The 20,524-nt window shown below is 47.5% G+C and overlaps 2 protein-coding genes across 4 annotated transcripts; one reads left to right on the forward strand and one right to left on the reverse strand.

The window, feature by feature from the left end:
• Positions 1 to 529: 529 nt before the first annotated feature.
• Positions 530 to 10,753, forward strand: LOC120694897 (importin subunit alpha-1a-like). 3 transcript variants are annotated; one of them, XR_005683695.1, is made up of 11 exons: positions 530 to 889; positions 1,451 to 1,547; positions 1,623 to 1,714; positions 1,790 to 1,915; positions 1,996 to 2,178; positions 2,278 to 2,441; positions 2,547 to 2,625; positions 3,685 to 3,813; positions 3,971 to 4,098; positions 4,195 to 4,640; positions 10,667 to 10,753. XR_005683695.1 is itself a non-coding variant. In XM_039978211.1 (10 exons), exons 1-10 carry the CDS (start codon positions 587 to 589, stop codon positions 4,586 to 4,588), a joined length of 1,695 nt encoding a protein of 564 aa, XP_039834145.1. In that variant the 5' UTR covers positions 530 to 586; the 3' UTR covers positions 4,589 to 4,765. The 3 variants fall into 3 exon arrangements, 2 of the variants coding, with proteins under 2 accessions (XP_039834145.1, XP_039834146.1); XM_039978211.1 differs by lacking the exon at positions 10,667 to 10,753 and having other exon boundaries at positions 4,195 to 4,765; XM_039978212.1 differs by lacking the exon at positions 10,667 to 10,753 and having other exon boundaries at positions 723 to 889; positions 1,628 to 1,714; positions 4,195 to 4,715.
• A 3,736-nt stretch (positions 10,754 to 14,489) lies between these two features.
• On the reverse strand, positions 14,490 to 16,444 carry LOC120694898 (transcription factor JAMYB-like). The gene is made up of 2 exons (XM_039978213.1): positions 15,964 to 16,444; positions 14,490 to 15,856 (listed from the first exon to the last, which is right to left on the reverse strand). The coding sequence occupies exons 1-2, from the start codon at positions 16,130 to 16,132 to the stop codon at positions 15,093 to 15,095; spliced, it is 933 nt and encodes a 310-aa protein (XP_039834147.1). The 5' UTR covers positions 16,133 to 16,444; the 3' UTR covers positions 14,490 to 15,092.
• Between the last annotated feature and the right edge of the window lie 4,080 nt (positions 16,445 to 20,524).

The following is a 20,524-nucleotide window of genomic DNA, read 5'->3' on the forward strand; positions in this document are numbered from 1 at the left end:
TAGTCTATGGGTGTGTTTGGATCCCGAGGACAAATAAATAGCCCTCCGAAATCTCGATATTTAGAATTATTAAATGTAGATTACTTGCAAAACCTATTCCATAACTCCTATACTATTTCACGAGACGAATCCAATAGCCTAATCAATTCATAATTTATTATAATAATACTATAGTAATCATCCGCTAATTATGGATTAACATACCTCGTTCGATTCGTCTTGTGAAATAGCCTACAGGTTCGTTACGGCGCTGTAGAAATGGATTATCTCCACCTGGTGTCATGAAAAGATGTAGTGATTCTTTTGGTTGCAAGCCAAAAATTGCTAATATTTCTTTTTTTAAAAAAAGGAAAAGTGTTCAAGCATTCTAGGCCCGTCCCCCAAATTTAGTTAAAGTGCTAATCACTACGACTGTTAAACCACTGGAATACTCTACTAGGTATTATTGTTATTGAATCTGGGATGTGAATTTGATTCATTTATAATCGATGTTCACAGTTTGGTCAAAATTTTCAAGTTGTGACCAAACTGCCCTCCGCCAGCTCCCGGCCGCGGACAGAGCTCACCTCTCTCTCCGGCGACCGGCATGCCGCGCGCCCCGCGCCGGCCGTCCGACGAGGCGCGCCGCGGGGCCTACAAGCCGCGTGTTGACTTCAGCCGCTCGCGCCGCCGCCGCGAGGACGGCCTCCTCGCCCTCCGCCGCCTCGATCGCGACGCCGGCCTCTTCAAGCGCCGCCACGACGAAACCGCTCCCGCCATCCACGCCTCCGATCCAGCTCCTACATCCGACGAAGAAGCCCCACCCGCATACAACGCTCGTCCTCCACCCGGTTCTCCCTCGCCGCCGGACCCATCGGCTCCCCGGAACCGGAATGCCGCCGAGTCAGAGGTGCGTGCCTAGGGTTCCTTCTACTTATTTCGACTGTTCTCGCGCCTTTAATAACTCCTGAAGAAGTTACATGAAGCGAAAGCTCGTGGTGACCTCACTACCTGAGTGAGGCCAATACAATTCTTTTTCTCTTATGCAACTAGTAAGTCATGTCATACATCCACCAGGATTCGGAACCAGTAAATTCAAACTCAGATGATGAACGTAGTTTCAAGCTTAAACATTCATAATTACTTCAAGCCCGTGATTCATGTGCAAAAGAAATTCTCAAGATAATTAGATGGCTACTGTGCCTTTTTTCCACCCAAAACCTTGTTTACACTACCGTGTCAGTAGGTTAACACTTAGTAGAGAGATGCAGAAAAAAGTTATATTCTACTACCTTTTGAAATTATGGACTACTCTCCATGTTTCTTATATGACTTCGGAAATGGTGAATAGCATGCGAGGTGTATGATGTTTTGCTATTTGGAGGTGTGAGAAAAACATGATGCTTTTTTTTAATAAGAACCTTTTGTATTTCTTTTCAATTTCGTTAGTCTGTCTTTTGTATCCAGTTAGCTTGAAGGCCTGTCAGAATTGGTCGACAAAGTATGTTCAGATGACACCACCAGTCAGCTGGAAGCCACAGTCCAGTTCAGGAAACTTCTTTCAGATGGTACTTGACATGTTTAATGCTAGATGCAATTCCTTTCTTTTTGTTATATACATCTGATCTTAGCTATGTCTGTAGAGAAGAATTCAACTGTGATAAGAATCATTAGAGCGGACGTCCTTCCCAGATTTGCTGAGTTTCTTTCAAGACATGGGCTTCCTCAGCTCCAAGTATGTTCCTTGTTTTTATCTCCTCATTTTCTCTCTTTGTTTTCTTCTGTGGTTTACCTCATGTACCTTTTGCAGATGGAGGCGGCCTGGGTGCTTACCAACATAGCTGCATCTGATTATACACTGCTGGTTGCAGAATGTGGTGCTGTTCCAAGGTTGGTCGAACTATTAGGGTCACCAAATGCGAACATCAGGCATCAGGTGAAGCAGTTCTACGCAACCATTATTTGTGTGTGTAACTGTTTGGTCTGTGATATTCTTGGCTTTGACATGTGAAACAGGCTATATGGTGTCTTGGCAATATAGCTGCAGACTTGCCTAGCTGCAGAGACATTCTTTTTGACCATGGTGTTGTTACGCCATTACTTTCTCAATTTAGAGACGACATGAAAATTCCAGTTCTGAGAACTGCTATGTGGGCCCTGTCAAATATTTGTTTTGGAAAATTGCCAGCTGAAGTGCAAGTAGGGTTTTGTCACCACTGTTTATCTTCTGAACTTTCCCTTATTATTTTTTTTTTGAAGAAAGGATTTACTGACATCTGTTTTGGCTTATCATTGCAGGTGAAGCCGATACTGGACATTGTTTGCCAGCTGATTCATTCTGCTGATGAGAAGATACTGGCAGATGCATGCTGGACTGTATACTATATATGTAGTGGTGTAGATGATGCCATTCAAGATGTATTAGATGCTGGGGTCTGCCCTCAACTTGTAAATCTCTTGATGTAAGTTGCCAGATTAATTTTCATAGTGAAAGCTGCACGTTTTATAAAGTTATTACCTGATATTCCTTATAATTAACTGGTCTCTTTCTTTTCTCCTGATTTTAGGCATGCATCAGCTAGTGTTCTTCTTCCTGTCATTATGGCACTCGCAAGAATTTCTGCCGGAGATGATGCTCAAGTTCAGGTAGCTTTATAGCTATTTCATTGTTGTGTGTCATGCCCTTTACTTCACAAATACAAATCCCCGGTGATCTGCAACAACAACAACCACCACCACAACAACAAAGACTTTTAGTCTCAACTCCCGAGCAAGTTGGGGTAGGCTAGAGTTGTAACCCAACACAAGTCACCAACAAAAATGGAAAAGAAAGAGAAAAAAAGAAAATAATATATGTAGGGCATCGATAGTAGTGATATTATTAGGGGATCTAAAGCCTGTTTTCTGGTTTGGGCATTTTAATAGCCGATTTCCATGTGCTGCTCCTATCCAAGGACAACCACGAAAACCAAGAATTCAATGATAAGAAAAGCTCAGTGTGGAATTGCTGGTTGCAGTGATAATGCTTTGGTCTTTTACGACCCAAAGGTTGTATGTTCTGGGTTCACATTTCATAGCTACAACTGTTACAGTACTACTGTGATATGGTAGGACTAGGGGTAGCAAGAACTGGCTAGTCGCCCTCCCTCTCTGTAGGCTGGCTCTGATTGCTTTTAGGGTTCTTCTTGCTTGATTAACAACTGATGATGCGGCTAGGTATTTATAGTAGCCAAGACTAAGCTAACGAACCAACTAATCGAATCCGCAATAACTAAGCGAAAAGTGTGCCCCTACTCTTTTGCGCCGTGCTGGTCCCACTACCATAACATTAGGTTATAGGTCTCATTTGATGCCGCCAATAAAGCTCATCAGTTTTTATCACACCTGTTACTATGCCAGCTTCATCCTCTTCAGACTATTTTTCAATGGTGCAACTGCATTTGTACTTCTCAGGTTCACCTTATTATTCCTTTCATCCTTTGTGTGCTATCCTTCCTCTGATGAACTCTCTGAGGGGCTCCACACGCCTTGACTGTAAAATATTTGTGTATATGCAGCATAGCTGTTAAAGAGGGAGATAAAAGTTTGCATGCCTATCAGAAAATTCTTATACTTCGTCTAATACAGAGGCAGTTCAACATTCTGCTTTGATTTGCCCTAACCTCTGCAAGTTATGCTGAACACAAATGCAACAATGTTTTGCAGGTCTTAATAGAAAATGGCATTCTCAATTGTTTAGCCCAATTGCTCGCGCGAAATTACCCAAAGAACATCAAGAAACAAGCTTGTTTAATTGTTTCTAATATCGCCACTGGCAACAAGGAACAAATTCAGGTATCATAATCTGAATCCTTGTGCATTTCCTATGCAAATGCTCTTCGTGGCATCAAAGGGATGTACATACTATGTAGCATCATCAGTGTTGTCCCATGTCAACTAAATCCTGTACCTGAACTCATTGTTATCTTTTGGCTCGTAATCCTTCCAACAGGCCGTAATTGATGCAAGCATTATTAGTCCTCTTGTTGTCCTCCTAAAGACATCAGAGTCAGATATAAAAAAGGAAGCTGCTTGGGCTTTATCAAATGCTGCGTCCAGTGCTTCAAGTGAACAAATTCAGTATGTTCTGTCCTGTGCTCATAATGTATCTTCAGTACTTTGGTTGACGACATTAGACTTGATCCTTTGAAATGCATGCTTACCATCTGGGTGCAGATATTTGGTGAGCCGGGGATGTCTAGAGCCCCTCTGCAGTGTCCTCTCCTACCAAGATCACGACCTATTATATACGTGCCTGGAAGGTCTCGAGAACATACTCCAGGCAGGCGAGGTGGGGAAGAAGGGCGAGGAATCTGGGACAAACCCGTATGCACAGTTCATTCTAGAGTGTGGGGGTTTAGATAAGCTGGAGGATCTGCAGGACGTCAACAGCGACAGGGTCTACGAGTTGGTCATGAAGCTGTTGCAGAGTTACTGGGAGGAAGAAGCGAGCGAGAACGATGATCCGGATGTCCCAGGTTCAAATGACTCAGCAGATACCGTGGGAACTAAACCTGAAGAAGCTGCACAGCCACCAGAACCTGCTTCCGGCGCAGATGAAGCCGAATGATGGCAGACCCATTTTATTGTATCGATGCAGATAGATCCAGAATCCTTTTCTTACTAGGACTCCAGCGAAGCGAACAGAGCGATCCCGCCGTGGCGCGTCCTCGCCGGCGTCCGGCGATCTCCCTATCCTTGCTTGCTCGCACGGGCCAGAGTTCGATCGATCCTCAGATTGGATGCATTGTGTTGTTGCTCCTGAACGCTGGCATGATTGCTGTTTCTGCTCTTTTCTGTGTCGATGGCGGCTGCTCAGGCTGGACTCGGAGTGCCGGCCGGGGGCGATCGACGGCGGCGACGGCCGGGATGACGAAGACAACCTTCCGGAGACGAGGGCCAGGACGCGCTCCGCGATGACTCACTCGACTCACCAGCCGAGCGGGCAGCCAGCCACCGCCACCGCTGGCATTGGATTGGATTATTTCTCTGGCCATCCACCACGGCGCCGTCGTCGTCGCGCATGCCATGGATATGTGTCAGCGTCGAATTGGGGGCGACACCATGCAACTTCCTAGCCTCGCTCGCCAGCTCCCTTTCTTTCCTGATCGAAGAGACCTGACATCTGCAGGCTGCCATGGCCGCCCGGCCACCGGACAGGCTCGCCTGGCCAACTGCGCGTCTCTTGGTGCCGACCGGCGGCTCGACGTCGCTCTTAGCGCTTACTCCGGAGCATTTTCCCCTCCCTGACCTCGCTTGCCCAGCCGAGAGTGGCCTCGCCGCCGCGTACAGTGGCCGGGGGTGGACTGGTATTTCATTTACCGTCCACCCCCTGGGCAGCAGCTGAAGGGCCGTTCAATCCGCATCGCACGGTCAGGATACATCCGATGCGGGCTCTAGCGAAGCCAACAGAGCAGCGCTCTCGTCAAGGCGTGGCGTGCGTGATCCCGCCCGCCCGCAGCGCTGCTGTCCTCCGGCGAGCTCCCGAGCCCTCACCGGTGTGCGGTGTTGGTTCGCTCCGGCTGGGAAATAAATTGGATGCGTTTTGTTCCATCTTCTCTCAGCAGGTCCTCCTGAACACATCTCAGGGAAGCCAGAGAGAGAGACCAACATGAAAAAACACCAGCAGGCAGAGCCACGCCGTCCCTTAGCCCGCTCTTCAACCGCTGCCGCCGCCGCCGCAGTCTACTTCTCCCTCCACTCCACCACGGCGCCACGCCAGACGTGGGACGGTGGGAGACGCCGCGTTCTCGCGTGCGCCCGCTACTCAGAGCACGCACGCACGGCGCGACGGTGACTGGCAAGGCGCACCGCAGAACGGCATTGCGCGCGCCGCGCGCAACTGGGCGGACGGAGGCCGCGATGCTTGGTGCCGACGCAGGCGGCGGCGGCAGCGGATGCTTCGCCGGCGCCTCCTAGAGTTTGCTCCAGAGAATTCTTCCCTTCGTGGCCTCGCGACCGGACTCTCGGCTCGCCGGCGGGTGACCTTGCCGCCGGACACGGCGACCAGGGGCGGACGGTATCCCAATTCTCAAATACCGTCCGGCGTGGACGGTATTTCATTTACCGTCCACCCCCTGGCCAGCCGTGGGCCGTCCGATCCGCAACCGACGGGCAGGATACACCCGATTCGGACTGCGGCGAAGCGGACGGGGCTGTCCCCGCGCCCCCTCGTCGTGTCGTCGTCGCGCGGCGGTGCCTCGCCGGCCTCCGGCGAACTCCCGAGCATTGCTTGCACGAGCCGGTGTGGGTTCGATCCGGCCGAGAAATCGCGATTGCGTCCGGGCGAATTGGATGCGCTATGTTCGATCTTCCCTCCGCAGACCCTCCTCAACGCCATCTCAGTCTCAGTTCGTTTCCTGGCCATGGCGAGCTGCAGCCGGAGATGCATCGGAGACGTTGCAAAAGCCTTTGTTTCAGTGGTGGAGATAACAATGTGGTGGAGTCGTGGAGATCATTTGCAGGATCATACGAATTCAGAAATTAAGAAGATTCTATCAAGAATTTTGATCGAATATCAGAATTAATATTCATAACAGAGGACAAATCTCAGCCAAAAAATCATAGTACACATACTGTCAGGCCAAGAGTACGGATATAACGCTTAAAATTCCTTGGGCAGTAGGAGCAACAGCATCGTATTGGTTATAGAGTCACATATACAAAATCTGTCATGTTGATCCAAGTAAGAAGTAATGTTTTGTTAACTAAGATTTGATACCCTGGGCTCAGGGCACGCCTTACACTGGAAGTGGCAAATGGCTCTCTTCACCCTGAAGCTGAAGCAGAGGAGCTCGAGCAAGAAAGCGCCATGCCGCCCAACCTGAAGTTCCGCCGAGCTCTGCATCGCCTCTGTTGCCAGTCACCGCAATGCAACACGGACACGCCCGGCGATGGCCTGCCTCACCAGACAGACCCTTTACCTCTCGACCAACCTTAGAAAAGACCAGCAGGCAGAGCCTGCAGCCACGCCGTCCCTTCAGCCCGCTCGTCAAACGTCGCCGCCGCCGCCGCAACCTACTTCTCCGGTTCTCCCTCCAGCACCGCGCCACGGCCGGAGTGGGAGACGCCGCGTTCTCGAGCGCGCGCGCTACTCAGACCACTCACGCACGGCGCGACGGTGACTGGCAGGACGCACTGCCGAACGGCATTGCGCGCGCGCAACTGGGCGGACGGAGGCCGCGGTGCTTGGTGCCGACGCAGGAGGCGGCGGATGCCTCTCCCGCGCTCCTAGAGTTTGCTCCAGAGAATTCTCCCCTTCGTGGCCTCGCGAGCGTGCTCTCGGCTCGCCGGAGGGCGGCGTTGCCGCCGGACACGGCGACCAGGGGGCGGACGGTTCCCAATTACCGTCCGGGGGTGGACGGTATTTCATTTACCGTCCACCCCCTGGGCAGCTGAGGGCCGTCCGATCCGCATCCGACGGCCATAATACACCCGATTCGGACTCTGGCGAAGCGGACGGGGGCTCTTCCCCGCGCCCCCTCGTCGAGTCGTCCTCCCGCGGCGCTCCCTCGCCGGCCTCCGGCGAGCTCCCGAGCATGCCGTGCACGAGCCGGTGTGGGTTCGATTTGGCCGCGAAATCGCGATTGCTTCCCTGCAAATTGGATGCGCTTTGTTCGATCTTCCCTCTGCAGGCCCTCCTGAACGCATCTCAGCTCTCGTTTCCTGCCATGGCGAGCTCGAGCCGGAGATGCATCGGAGACGTTGCAAAAGCCTTTGTTTTCAGTGGTCAGAGCAAACTGAGAAAAAGAAAACGGACCATTCTTGATCTGTAAATCACAGATATAGCAATGTGGTGGAGATCATTTGCAGGATCATATGAATTCAGAAGTAAGAAGATTGTATCAAAGAATTTAAATTTGATTAAAGACGAAAAAAAGAATTTAAATTTGATTTGAAGGGCACACTGCCTCACAAACACAATGTTGCCACTATATTTCCCGTTGTCGTCTCAGCAGGTTAGACAGATGATGGAGATCCCACTGCATTTGGGCAACATCAGTGAGATCAAACTGGAAATGGTAGAAGATACTCAGTTCATTGCAATGCTGTCTTCCTTTGGTACAGCAGCAAAAAACTCTTCTCAATCAGTGCTGATGAATTCTCAAAATAACAGAAAATGTTGGAATGTCCTAAACTGGAATATTAGGGGCATTAATTCTGAAGATAAATGCAATGCCATCAGATCAAAGCTAGATGAAAGCAACTGTGCTATCTATTGCATTCAAGAGAAAAAAAGAGATCATTTTGACCACTCTTTCATTAGAAATTTTGCACCAAAGAGATTTGACAAGTTTGCTCATTCCCCCTCCCAAGGTGCATCCGGTGGTATTCTCTTGGGATGGAACAGCTCCTTATTTTCTGGACAGATCATTCACAACCTCAGATTTGCAATCACTGTGAAATTTACATCAACTCACAACAATGAATCGTGGAACCTAACTACTGTCTATGGTCCTTGCCAAGGAACTGAAAGAGATGACTTTGTCAACTGGCTAAATGATCTGCAGATTCAGGATGATGAAAATTGGATGCTCATAGGGGACTTCAACTTTTACAGATCCTTAACTGATAGAAATAGGCCAGGAGGGGACATTAATGATGTATTTATCTTTAATGAAATTATCAGTCATCTGGGTCTCCAAGAAATTCCTCTGAAAGGCAGAAAATATACTTGGAGCAACATGCAACAAGAACCTTTGCTAGAGCAAATTGACTGGTATTTCACATCTACAAATTGGATCTCCCAATACCCCAATACCCTCCTTCTTCCTCTGTCAAAGCCAACCTCAGATCATACTAGAAACTGGGGCGCACCGTTGGTGCGCTAGTTTGAGCTGGTCCAGTGGATACCGTGTGATAGTATTAGCGCAAGCTATGTTTTGCAAATTTAAAAGGCTATGTAACTATTTGAAACTACCTTGAACGACCTAATTTTTAATTTTTATTTGTATTGTATGAAACTTTGAATATTATTTTGGGTATCGAAATATTTTTTTGTGGTGAAAGAATGGATAAGATAGTTTATTAGGGAGGGCGGAGCACAATTAGTCCGATATTTAATGTATTTGCGAAAACATGTTGCGATTAGTAGAGGTGTCATTTTTTTAGGAAGTAGTGGTTACATTTAAATATGATGTGTTATTGTGGAGGTAGCATGAGAAGCCATAGAAGAATGGTGATCGAATTGTATGTATAGTGTTGCTATTGTATTAGTAATGACGCGGCCTTGCCGCGTGGACCTGTATCCCGCGTTGTAGTACGGTAGCTGATGCGGATTTTAGTTCATGCATGTAGTTGTTGTGTACAGGCAAATGTATAATTTTTTTAAAGCAACTTAGTTAAGTTGAATCCACTGTTCCATTATTTTCGCATAGATGTCATGGTCTGCAGCCCGTTGTTGCAATTGGTATGATTTGAGCATTCAATTGTCGTGATGTTAATATTTAAGTACTATAATATTTTGGGTATCAAAATGGAGGTATGTCATTTGTTGCTGTATTTATTATGGTAAAAAAAGGATAAAATAATTTATTACGGAGGGTGGTGGCGCGGAGCACAATTAGTCGAATACTTAATCTAGTTTGTGAAATCATGTGATAATTAATATATATGATGTTTTTAAGAAAGTTGTAGATATATTAAAATATATCACATTATTGTGGAGATCGCATGAGGAACCGTCAAAAACGGTAGTACAATATTTTTTAACAAAATAATATGCTATGTTGAATGGATTATGGAAATAATTGTGGTGAAAGAAGGGTTAGATAATTTATTAAGGAGGTTGGAGCACAATTAGTCGTGTACTTAATGTATTTGCGAAATTATATTGCAATTAGTAGCGCATTTTTTTTATAAGGGAGCGGTGGTTGTACTAAATAGGACATGTTATTATGGAGGTAGCATGAGAAGCTATAGAAGAATGGTGATACGATATTATATTTTTAGTAAATTAAAATGTTATGTTAAACGAATTATGAAAATGCTTTGAATTTAAAAAACTTTGCTATACAATGAAGTTGTAGATTTTGAATTTTTAGGCAACTTTTGTATTGATCACTTTTTATTTAAAGTTATTTTGGTGTCAAAATTATAGGTGTAATGGGTCGCATGTAAATGTTTGTTTAAATGAATTGCGAAAGCATTTTGAATTTTAAAATTTTCTCTATAATGAAGTTGTAGTTTTTGAATTCTTGATTAATTTTTATGTTGAGCAACTTTTGATTCCAACACGTTTTGGTGTTTAAATTGTAGGTATAATTTTGCTCGTGTGGAAGTAATGGATGAAACGGGTTGTGGTTTGATTCAATTAAAATCTGAGGGTTTTTTTGAAAAAAAAACTGAGAGAGGATAAGGACGTCGGGTTGATTTTATGAGAACTTAAGGTTTTATTTGCAAATTTCCTTCAACCAGCACTGTTGGACTGCGGGTTGATTTCGAGAAAAGTTGAGGGCTTTTTTGCAAAATTTCCTGAGAGAGAAACTTGGACCGCGGGTTGATTTCTCTTAAGTTCGAGGATTTTTTTGCAAAATGACAGGGAAAAGCACGATCAGAGCCATCCGTCTGGCCGATCCGACGGCCGGGAATGGCCGGCGACGTGGCCTGCTTCCCTGGCCTTGGAATTGGCCAGGATTCGTAGGTAGAGATTGCTATACATGCAGGTTGATGTAGAGAGAAATGTGTAGTGATGTGCAGAATTTTTCAGGAAATCTATTTGCCGCATATGCGGCGCGGCGCCGATGCATTGCGTCGCACACAGGGCGGGGAGGAAGCCTCTCGACCCTGCGCCGGCGAGCTACGGGAGGACGAGGGGGAGCAGCGGCCGCCGGGGAGGGGCGGTTGGTGGGGGGAGCGGCCGCCGGCAAGGTCGCTGGCGGCTGGGGTGGTGGCGGGCGGCGGCGGCCTTTAGGTTTTGGGTTGACGGGGTTCCAAGGTCCACCGGACCTAGAGGGGGCTGGGGGGCGGCGGCCCGGCGGTGAAGGCGGGTTGGCCGGCCGAGGCCGGACATCCGGTGGGTGGTGGCCGGCGGCGGGGGCGAGGAGCGTTTACGCCGGCGATGGGACGGAGCCAGGGGAGGCCCCCCCCCCCCCCCCCCCCCCCCCCCGGAATAGACTTCCCCGAATGTTTTCGTTCCTACGTTTGGAGGTCAGAGATGAATATTTGGCCCATGTTAATTTCTTTGTATTGATGGGATGGGTCAAGAATACGTTGTATTTTTCAGTTTTTGTATATGGGTAGACAAGGAGACAGTTAGAGAGAGCACCGCGTGGTGCCAAGGTCGCTCATCGCTGTCAAGAGGTGCCGAAAGTGCCAGATTATTAGTACGAATGAAAATCTGCAATTGGTAGCTGCAGGGGGCAAGTGCCAAATAGGCTTTCCAATATGCAAAGCACTATTCGTGGCTCAGCTGAACTCGCATGTGTGAATTATGCCATCCATTCATGATCTGCCATGAAACTGAAATGCCGTACGGGTGGTGTACGTATTGCAATTTGCAACAACCAAGCAGCCACCGATCCTCAGGATCATTCAGCAAGGTGCACACAAGAACATATGGAATCTGAACATAATGCAGGAAGGCGTAGAGTTTCAGGTAAGCACGACGCGACCGCAACTTCGATAGATCCATGGGCCTGCACGCGCCGCCGGCGAGGATAATTTCTAGTTCCCAATGAGTGATGCGTACGTGATCTATCGCAAGAGAAGTTGCTGCTGCTGCATCAGTGCTGGATGGATGGACTGATGCATTGTACTGTAATGCGCTGGCTTTTCAACTTGTCCAGGGCCGCTTTTGCTTGACTTATTTGCCAACGCAACACTACTATTTTTTTCCAACATATTTGTCCCGGCCGCCGATCCGGAACTTATGAAGGCTCTAGTCCCGGATCAAACGGCTAAGAGACGGCGGGGAGTTGCCACCCAACCGGGACTAAAGTCATTTTAATCTTGGTTGGAGCCACCAACCGAGATGGTTCCAACCCGGATTAAAGGGTCTTTCACAGGGGATTTTCCTCAGAGACTCAGAGGGGTACCGGAGCTCGGGTGTGCGTGTGTGGGGCGTGTGAGTGCAGATGTGAACTCTGGTTGGCACGTTTTCAGACTTCTCAGCAGCCCACCTGCGTTCGAGCGCGCGGTCGGCGAGGGAGTACAATTGAGTTCTTACATAACTGGACAGTGGTCCAGGCAACTTTGAAAAAGAAAAAAAAATGAAAGGATGAAACCTGAAGAAACACACAAGCTAGTTCAGATACGCGCGCGATGGCGACTTGACCAGAGGATGTATGTATGGTGCAGAAGCACTTCGGAAACAATGCATGTATGCCTGGCTGCTGGTCCCCAGAATTCCACTGTCGTTGCAGGCGATAAGGATTTCATCAGATGACGAAACCGAATTGCTAGCTGCTGCATTTTGCTTGTCAGTCCAGTCTTGGAGCACGTACGTTTTGTTTCTGCAATCGATCAGCACGTTCCAAGTTCACTTAGCTTCCATCATCCATGGGCTTGGGATGCACTATGGCATGCAGCATGGCTAGTATTCCAGAAGTAGGTTTAATTTCCTAGCTAATGGACGACCCAGAACTCGACTGATGTTTCAACTTTCATGAGCGAGCAGATGATTAGCTAGCTAGCTAGGCTCGTCAGACGATAGACGATCGGAGCAGTGTGAAGCCCGTACGTGCCGCGCTGCCAGCCTTGTGCATTCAGGCATCAGTGTGAAGGCAGAAAAGAAAAGAAACGGGGGATCGATCGATCGGGATAGGTGTGCGCACGCGACGCCGGCGCAGAGGCGTTCACAAGTCACGCCGTCGTCGTCGCCGTCGTTGGCCACTGCTGCTAGTGCTGCTGGCTGCTCCGACGGATCGATCGATGCAGGAGTAGCACGAACACGCCGCCGCCGCCGCCGGCGGCGGCCAGGAAGAAGGGAATAGATCGAATACCAATACCTGACGTGTGAAAATCAATCAACCCGGCCGCGTTCCTGCCTGCTAAAGGTTAGGTTAATTATTGGCCCATGAGAATTGAGAAGCCAGATTCCCTCCTTCATCTCGAGACCCGCCTAGCCTGACAGAGAAAAAAGGCTTCTTCTTTTTCATTCTTTGCTCTTCCCTTTTCCCATGCAAGCATGCCCCCATATGTACTCGTACTCCTAAAGGGAGCGAGTGATCCACAGCAATCAATCATGCGTACGCGTGCCATCTTCTTATCTTACCGTGCGATCAGATCAATTATTCCTCACAAAATACGTGTATATATGCTTTGTTAATTTCCACTTGGTGTGTGTAGATATAGATATAGAAAGACACACACACATCACTACCGGAATCAGCAGCTTTGCCGAGTGCCAGGGACACTCGGCAAAGCCCCAAAAACATCTGGCGAAGGCTTTGCCGAATGTAACACTTGGCGAAGTGCACTCGGCAAACAAAGACTCAGCAAAGACATATTTGTCAAGTGTTTTCTATCGTGCACTCGGCGAAAACTTTGCTGAGTGCTATATCTGACACTTGGCGAAGATTTTCGAAAAATATATAAAAAAAGCACCGACCCTCTCGGCAGGCACCACCATGTCACCGTTGCTGCCACCACCATGCCGCCGCCACCAGCCCCTTTTCTCTTGACCGTCACCGCCACCAAGCCACCGCCGCTACCACCACCACCACGACACCACTGCCGCCATGTTTGTCGCCGCAGCTGCTGCGCAGGCCGGCTGCACGCCCCCTCACAGCGTCTGCTGCGCCCTCTCGCCGTGGCCACTGCGCAGACAGGCTACATTCGCCGCGCCGCGCCACCGCACAGGCCGTGCAGGCCGCAGGCACCATGCAGCCAGGCCGCCCGGATCGAGCGCCGCCAAGAGAGACGGGAGGGAGAGGAGCTCTCCGGCGGCGCTCGATCCGGCGGGGGAGGGAGAGGAGCCCAACTGCACCTTGAAAGTTGAAAGTAGGGCACTCGGCAATACCCTCTTCGCCGAGTATCCTATTTTCAGCACTCGGCAAAATTTGTGTTTGTCGAGTGTCCTAATTTTAGCACTCGGCAAAGTATGTGTTTGCCGAATGTCTTGTGTTTGCTGTTGGTTTTTTGTGTTACACTCGACAAAGCATGTGTTTGCCGAGTGCCTGATGGAATGCACTCGGCAAACCACTAGGCACTCGGCAAATATGGATTTTCCGGTACTATCACATACCTAAAAAATATATATGACTTTTTTTTAAACAGAAGAATATATATATATATATATATATATATATATATATATATATATATATATATATATATATATATATATATATATATATACATAGTTAGTTCATCATGCGTGCAGCAGACTGCAGAACCAACTAGATGTAAATAAACATATTTAGTTTGTGCGTCAGTCGCCATCAGCAGAACCCATCATCATATCATTGTGAGGACAAACAAACAAAGTTTATTCGCAGCATTCAGCAGATTCAGATTGGTAATGCTAATCAGATCAACAACGCCCCAGGGGCCATTTCAACCTTTTATTTCCATCGGCTTCTTCCAAGATCATCATACATGACACAAAGTTACAAACCAACAACGTAACCACTCCGTATTTACGCACAAAGAATTAAGGGAGTAGTAACTAATGAAAAGTAAAAACAACCAAGCTACTAGCTAGTACTAGTGTAGTTAACCTCATGGCAAGCTAGCTTCGTGCGCTACTGCGTGCTACTCCATACTAGCTAAGTAGAAAGCAGCACATCAGGTGTGTACAGTATAATATAAGAGAGAGACGCACAGAGCGGATATAAATGTGATGGGCAAGAACTGGGGAACAAATTATTGGCGGGTAAAGTGGAATGAAGGTGATCTTTTTTTAATCTTCAAACCAAAGCCCGGCCCCCCAATAATAACCTTCCCCTTCCTCTAGCCCGTCGTCGTCGATCTTGAGTACGTTTCCTAGCTGTACGGGCGTGTGAGATAGATGTTTGAAGCAGCTAGGTGGTCTCATCGTCTGCACCGGCCGGCCGGGCTACATGATGCATACTAGATAGGTACGGCCAAATCAAATGAAATCAAATCCAAGCGGCGGCGGACTTAGCTTGCTTTCACAAGCCCATTATGTGCGTGTACCACAGGTCGTCGGCGCCCCACATCATGGTGTCGCCGAGCTCCGGCAACCCCATCCCCATGTCGCCGGGGAGAGAGAGACCCGGGGCCAGCAGCGACTCGTAGTCGTCGGACCAGCTGCTGCAAGCTGCAGCCTCGGCGGCCGTCGTCGGGTGGTGGTAGTCTGCTGTTTGTGGTGGCTCTGGCTGGTACAAGGTGTCCCACATGCTGCTGCTGTTGTTGCTGTAGGAATAGGAGGAGGATCCGTCGTTGCCGCTGGGCGACACGAGCTGCTGCAGCTGTACCTGCTGCTGCTGCTGCTGCTGCGTGCCGTCCGTCGGCGTCGACACGGAGGACGACGAAGACGCGGCGGTGGTGCAGGACAGCTCGACGTCGTCGACGGGCCACGCCGACGCCGCAGCGGCAGCGCCACGGTGGCCGTCGTCCCCGGCGGAGCTGCTGGTGATGCGCTCTAGCAGGCGCGGCATCCAGAGGTATCTGATGAGGTCCTTGAATTGCTGGCTGTTGACGTCGCAGTTGAGCTGCCTGGCGTGCTTGTGCACCCGCGTGCGCCAGTAGTTCTTGATCTCGTTGTCCGTCCTCCCCGGCAGGTGCTGCGCGATCTTGGACCACCGGTTGCCCCACCGCGAGTGCAGCTCCAGGATCAGCAGCTGCTCCTGCGCCGTCATGTTGCCGCGCCGGAGGTCGGGGCGCAGGTAGTTGAGCCACCGCAGCCGGCAGCTCTTGCCCGTCCGGCGAAGCCCTGCAATCATAAGCTGGGGTCAGTTCAATTTGCTTGCTGTGCTTTCAATTCGACTGATCGATCATGGATTCATGGTCATGGCTAGCAGTAAGTAGATGCATACATACCCGCGCATCGTGCCAGCGCGTTCCAGCGTCCCTCGCCGTGCGCCGTGATGTAGTTCACCAGCACCAGGTCCTCCTCCACCGTCCACGGCCCGCGCCGGAGGTCCCCCGGCGGCGCCACCGCCGCCGACTCCTCGTCGCTGCTCATCTCTCGCCGATCACGCGCCGCCATCTTTACCAATCGATCAGCTAATAATTAAGCTTCAGCTAGCCTTCAGGTGGCTACTAGCTCGCCAATAATCTGGCAGCAAGCAGAAGCAGGACAACCAAGTGGCAGCTTCAAGCTTCCTATCAGCAGTTTGGAGTATGGAAGAAGAGCTGTTTGGAGGCCGGATCGATTGTGGTGAAAAGGGCGGGAGAGCCTTTTATAGATGAGAGAGATGAGTCGCCGATGGGTTTGTTTGGTTGGGTTGGCTTGTGCCGTGGACTTGGAAAGCAGCAGCAGCATGTGAGGCAGGGAGCACGCCGCAACTGTGGATGTGGAGAAAGAAATTGTTTATGCCATCGCTGTTGATCATTGAACTGATTCCAAAAGCCAAAGGCACAGCACAGGGGGGAGATTAATTAGCGATGCTAATCCTCGCGCACACGTCAACTTAATTTGACAGGTGCTTTGACCTCTCACCTAGTCTCATCTCCTGCGGCCTGCCTGCCTGCCTGCCTGCTGCTTAGCATGCATCTCTGTATCTGAAATTCTGAAACCAGTATGTATTTGTTCTGCTCTCCTACTACTGCCAGCCATGCCTGTACAAATACCTTGTCGATCAGATGGTGCTGATTACTGCTTGGGCATCAGGGTGTATGCTTGCAATGATTTTTCCCTTGTCGGAAATAGAAACTTAACATAAATATTTGCACTATATATAAAAATGGGGTTTCTTATTACTGTATGTATTCTCTCTCATTCCTTAGATTATTAGATTCGTGATCTGATCGGATGAGCACCAAACTAAAAATTTGTCATCACGCTACTGAAGATAGCTAGGCTAGGCATATATTCAGAGATTAGCCCGGCCGGCCCTCAATTATTAGCAATCAGCAGTCAACTCGCTGGAGCAAATAAGCTAGCAGCAGAAAGAGACTGATTTTGTGCTCGGCGTCCGTCACTGTAGTAATTAGATGCCAACATCATCAAGTTTGCTGTTTGTGCAACAGATCGGAAACAGGCAGAAACTGATGGATGGTCCGCCGCTTCCACACCGGGAGTTGAAATCGGAATGCTGGGGGTGCCCTGTTTGTCAAAGGCGCAGACTCGGGGTCTCCCCTCTGATGCCGATCGCCGATCCGTCGTCCAACCTCCTTCTCCTTCCCTTAGAAATTCACCCCGACCTGCATGCATGGTATTGGATCGGATCGCATCCAGCCGGCGGTGGGCCGGTGTGGCGGAGCCGCGGAGGTCGCCGGCGCCAGCCTGTCCCCGCCATTGTTTTATCTCGATCTCTCTGTATACGTCGGTCTTGTTCCGATCCGGGTGCCTTTCCTAGGTCGTCGAGCCTGCTGCTGCTAATATGAATGGAAATGTGCCCACGATGGATCGAACGCCAGCCGGCCTGCTCCATCGTCCATGAATATATAATAGATAATGGGTGGCAAAGGTCAAATTATTCCCTGAACCATCATGTGTGTATACGTTGCTGATGGGGGTCGTCGCTCGCCGACGATGTCTGCCGCTTCTCTTCTTGATGCATGTGTGTCTGTCTGTCTGTCTGTCACCGGGGCGGGCATATGCATGTCTCTGCTTGTTCTTGCTAGTGCATGCCTAACGGCACAAGAATAATGATGAATGGATCTCCGGCGATCCATTCATCATTATATTTATATTTTTTTTACAGATCGAGCGCTGCTATGCTAGCTTGGCTGCGCGCGATGAATTATACAGGAGTGTTCTTTATGCAGCAGCAGACTAGCACAAGTTTCAGATGGTTAGAGGCACGTGTGTGCAGTGTTCCAAACCCACTAATGACTTATCTAACTCCTTCCATTCCAAAAAGGAGGACATAGCGAGTGGGAAACCGGCCGGGGCTTAATACTAATTTGTTCCATCATATCATATCTATCTGCAGCGTGCGTGTGGGTCATTGTTTGTAGGCTTCAAAGGGGACTCACAGACTCCCTCACTGGCAATGAGCAATTAAGCATAAGCTTGCTTGTCTCCGCTTAACTGCGGCGCCGCCGCTTTGATTTGACGCCGTACGCGCGTGCTAGTTGCCCCTCTGCAAAAGTACCATACATATGCATTTGTTTGGTATGTCTTACATGAAAACATCTGCCAAGTTAACGCTGTACAAACTAGAACTAGAATTAGCATTAGTGCAAGTCACTAATAAGCCAAACTGTTTTGCAATATCTAATAATAGTTTTTTCTGGCACATCTGTGAACATTCAGAGCAAAAGAAAGAAAAAGCCAGTCATCTGACACACGAAGGACCCTTACTGAAGCCCCACACACACAGAAGAAAAAAAAAATCACACACGTTTGATGAAAAGCTAAGGGCCTGTTGTCCCGATTTTAAGGACAGGCTCAAGAACATGTTCCTTAAAGCAGCAACAACATGTTTGTTGATATGATTAGCACTAAACTTAATGAGTTAGATGTGGTTCCTATGCTGATCATCCCAGCTATAGTGTATAGAATAACATTAAAGTTGCTTTCCTTCTTTGTTTCTTCCTTTCGTTCCCTGTGTTCTTCTCTGTTTTCTTTCGATTCGAGTGGAAGTAAAGAAGACTTTTCTCTTAACTAATCTCCAATTGTTTATACTAGTAGTACCGCAATGTTCCAAGCGAAAGGAACCAGGGAGAAATATGACACATGTCGGAAAAAATGAAGACTACTTAGTACTAGTAGTATGTTCACCCTTTTTGATTGTCCAAACTTGCTAGTAGCTTCTTGCATTGTCACACAAGGATAGAATAGAACATATTCCCAGCATCAGTCTCCTCAGGGATTTCCGAACGAAGCTGAATTTAAGTTTGCTTTGGTCTCTCCAAAGAGCATTACAGTAGTACAGTTTGCAGACTCAGAATATATTCAACTCAATTAGTAGAGGGGCTTGGAACTGCAGGTCTGCAGCATGGGGATTTAGTGCGTGGTCTTTTCATCTTCTAGTCAGTCACCATCATGCTATCTTTACCTTTAAAAAGCTGGAGTTACCTTTGCAAGAAACTTCCTGTTCCCACTTTCACCACCATGTTTCAAGTTCCCATGCTAAAGCAATGTAAGGCTTCCACATGATTGTAAGTTTTTTTTAATATAAAAACAGATTTAACACCATGTGGTTCAATAGGGATCGATCTATACTTTGCATCAAAGCATCTTAGTTACTCTTGTTGTAAGAAACGGAAGAGCAAGGGATTACATGGTTGAGATTCCATATTCTGAATAAATCAAAAAGGAACTCTTTGGGTAGGAAAGTTTAGCACTACTAAGCAAGCATCAACCTGGCCTAATTAGTATTCTGATGCTTAAGCAGTCTGAAAAGTCATGCATGCTAATTGCGGCGAAACTTAAGCAAACATCAGTCTGGTACATATTCTAATGAAAAGCATTAGCAGAGGCAACAGGTGCACTAACACTACCAATTTCTTGGTGAACTCCCAGAGATAGAAAAAAATTGACGAGAAAAAATTTGAAAGAGAAAGTTGTACAAAATCAATTGAAAAAATTTGAAGAGAAAAAATTTTACATCCAAAATAAAAAAATTGAGTAAAAAATTTGTTAAATTTTTTGTATCGAATAAATAAAAAAAATAGAAATAGAAAAAAAGAAATTACATAAATTTGAAGAGAATGGACTCTGGATTAGAGTCGTGTTGTAAACTCTAATTTCTTCTTCTTCTTCTTACAAAGATATATAGCTCTCATGTGTGCATTCTTAAAAAAAGTGTGCATTCTTAAAAAAATATAGAACTGATGCGTGCATAGACATACTTAGTACTCCACCCACATATATATCAATTATCACTTTATTATTGTTTATAGGATTCATGAGGAAATTGTATGGAACAGAACCATCATTTTGGGTAAGGTTCATGGAACAACAACCGAAGAGTAAAGTTTAATTAGCCAGGTTTGGATGGTTCAGTCCACATATGCAGAAAAGTACCCTATGTATCTATATAACCTATATAGATGCACCCCACTAAAAATTATTAACTCAATTTCTCTTAACATGCAAACTATCCACGTCATGTAGAAATCCACTACATCAGACGCCACGTCACCATCCACTAAAACTATCTATTTATTTCTTACATCGATTTTCTGTGACTAATAGCATCCATGCATGCAACTTATTAGTCTTTGCGAGTATCACGCTACAAAATTTCTACACGGAGGAGCCGTTCTCAACAAAATGAAGATGTTTTCATATATAATGTCCTTAGAAAAATAATGTTACCATACAATCATCTTAATATTTCTATTTTCAAATTTCAACTTAAAATTCTATTTAAAAAATTCCCACAGCAACGCTCGGGATATCACCTAGTTCTTTTCTGTTTCATGGGTTATTAATTAGTAAAACTGTAAATGATGTTTAGTGGTGCAAAGGAAATCATGGAAGGAG

The sequence above is a fragment of the Panicum virgatum genome, chromosome 2K (assembly GCF_016808335.1).
Source record: "Panicum virgatum strain AP13 chromosome 2K, P.virgatum_v5, whole genome shotgun sequence".
NCBI classification, from domain to species: Eukaryota; Viridiplantae; Streptophyta; class Magnoliopsida; order Poales; family Poaceae; genus Panicum; species Panicum virgatum.

Coding starts and splice junctions, on each gene's coding strand:
- LOC120694897 (XM_039978211.1), top strand. CDS start 587: ATGCCGCGCGCCCCGCGCCGGCCGTCCGACGAGGCGCGCCGCGGGGCC. Junction 1,916..1,995: donor ATGCGAACATCAGGCATCAG/GTGAAGCAGTTC, acceptor CATGTGAAACAG/GCTATATGGTGTCTTGGCAA. Junction 4,099..4,194: donor GCTTCAAGTGAACAAATTCA/GTATGTTCTGTC, acceptor ATCTGGGTGCAG/ATATTTGGTGAGCCGGGGAT.
- LOC120694898 (XM_039978213.1), bottom strand. CDS start 16,132: ATGGCGGCGCGTGATCGGCGAGAGATGAGCAGCGACGAGGAGTCGGCG. Junction 15,857..15,963: donor CGCGCTGGCACGATGCGCGG/GTATGTATGCAT, acceptor TTATGATTGCAG/GGCTTCGCCGGACGGGCAAG.